This window comes from Echinops telfairi, unplaced genomic scaffold (genome assembly GCF_000313985.2).
Source record: "Echinops telfairi isolate 266 unplaced genomic scaffold, ASM31398v2 ScPeMD7_18;HRSCAF=68, whole genome shotgun sequence".
Lineage (NCBI taxonomy): Eukaryota > Metazoa > Chordata > Mammalia > Afrosoricida > Tenrecidae > Echinops > Echinops telfairi.
In genome coordinates, this window is record NW_022103915.1 from 54,233,711 (window position 1) to 54,235,621 (window position 1,911).

The 1,911-nt window shown below is 37.7% G+C and overlaps 1 protein-coding gene across 1 annotated transcript in view; it reads left to right on the plus strand.

Annotated features, from left to right (window-relative positions):
* Positions 1–1,911, plus strand: part of TXNDC16 (thioredoxin domain containing 16) — a 95,344-nt gene that overhangs the window by 16,303 nt on the left and 77,130 nt on the right. The window contains exon 4 of the mRNA XM_030884875.2: positions 1,339–1,445. Within this exon, the coding sequence (XP_030740735.1) occupies positions 1,339–1,445 (107 nt within the window). The remainder of the gene's footprint in view (positions 1–1,338; positions 1,446–1,911) is intronic.

Consider the following 1,911-nt stretch of genomic DNA (forward strand, 5'->3'; position numbering starts at 1 on the left):
ATTTTTTCCTTCAAAAAATTCAAATGATTTAGACTTTTAAGAAAAATGTCCACATCCATCATGAATGGGATATCTTTCTCAACCTTTCATTTCGTTTTAACTTTGAATTTGCACTTAGGAAAACTGAAGGAGGCATACCCAGTGATGATAATTTTTTTTACATTAGTACTTTCCTGACTTTTGTGTTTACTTATTCTTTCTTAATTCATCAACCTTCTTTCTCTGAGAGATGGCTATTATACTTCTTGGACCCTATAGCTAGATTTTACAAAGCAGCAAGCATAGAAAGATTAAGTCACTTTGGGTGCCTTAAATACACATTGTTAGGTCATTCGGCCCCATTGTGATTTATAGCAATGGGAAAACAACAGAATCAATCACTGTCCCAATTCCGTGCCATCCTCCTAATTTTTGCTTTGTTTGAGCTCATTGCTGTAACCACTGTATCAGTTCATCTCCTTGATGGGCTTCCTCTGTTTTTCTTGACCCTCTACCAAGCATGTTGCCCTTTTTCAGGACCTGGTCCCTCCTGACAACATCCTAACTTCTAATCAGCATTGTGGTCATACTTCTTTCAAGACAGATCTGTTCTTTCTTCTGGCACTCCATGGTGTATTCAATATTATTTTCCAAAACCATAGTTCAAAGGCATCAGTTTTTCTTCAGTCTTCCTTATTCAACTTATCAATAAGTCCTTCAAGTACTACTACTGTCAAAACTCCTGACATCTGAGATTCAGTCAAAACCAAAATGGGGCATTACCTATCTCTACTAGAGTGACTATGATACAAAAAAAAAAAAAGAAAATGGGAAGTAACAGGTACTGATAAGGATGTGGGGAAATTGGAGTTTTTATTTACTGCTCGCTGGTAGAAATGCAAAATAATACAGTTGTTATGGAAAAAGTGGCTGGTTCCTCAAAAGGTTGAACATAGAGCTGCCACATGGCTGACTCAGCAATCCTAAATCTAGGTGTATAGCCAAAATATCTGAAAGTAAAAATTCAGTAGAAATTTGTACACCATTGTCCACTGTAACACTTTGAAGTGCTAATACGTGAAAGAACCTTAAAGCACTATGCTGAGTGAAATAAGTCAGTCTCAAAAGGACGGTATGGTTTCTTTTATAGGCAAGCATGTAGAAACCAAAGTTTATTAATTGAGGGGGGAGGGGGAATTATTGTTCATGGGAGCTGAGTTTATGTTAATGGCGATAGAATAAGAAAATGATAGTGATGATGGTTGCACAACATGAAAATGGTAAACAGTGTTAGTGAGTTATACAGGTAAAAAATGTTGAATTGGCAAGTGTTTTGGTATGTATATTCTTATTCCCCAGCCCCAATGCACAAACCAAGGGAGAGAAAGCACCCAGACTTCCCCAATCTGACTTCTTGCACCTTCATTTTCAACCTTATATCCATCCAAGGCATCCTTGTTTCTTACGTAGGAAGCCACAGTCAACAATCCCAACCCACTATCATCTGCCTTCTTGTACATCCAAATCATAACAGCCTGATCAGGCAGAGTAGACTGTCTTATTGGTTTTTCAAGGCTGTAAGTCTTTATGGAAGCAATACTGCTTCATTTTCCTCCCATGGAGTGCCTGATGGGTCTAAGCGCTGATTTTTTGGTTTTTAGCTGAGCAGTTTAGTCACTGAGCCACCAGGGCTCAGATAACATAATAACCTTAATTTGCGGTCTTAGTTCTTTCACTCTTGTTCTACTGGAAACTCCTTTCCACAGTGAATCAGATACGGCAGATCACATTGCTACCCTCTTTAGAAAGGCTTCCCATCACGGTTGTGATAAATCTAAACTCTTTTTTTTTTAATTAACCAAAATTTGTTTAATTCATCTCATTTTCCAAAGACTTAATTATGTGAACGTGAGTGCTTGACATGTTTCTGAA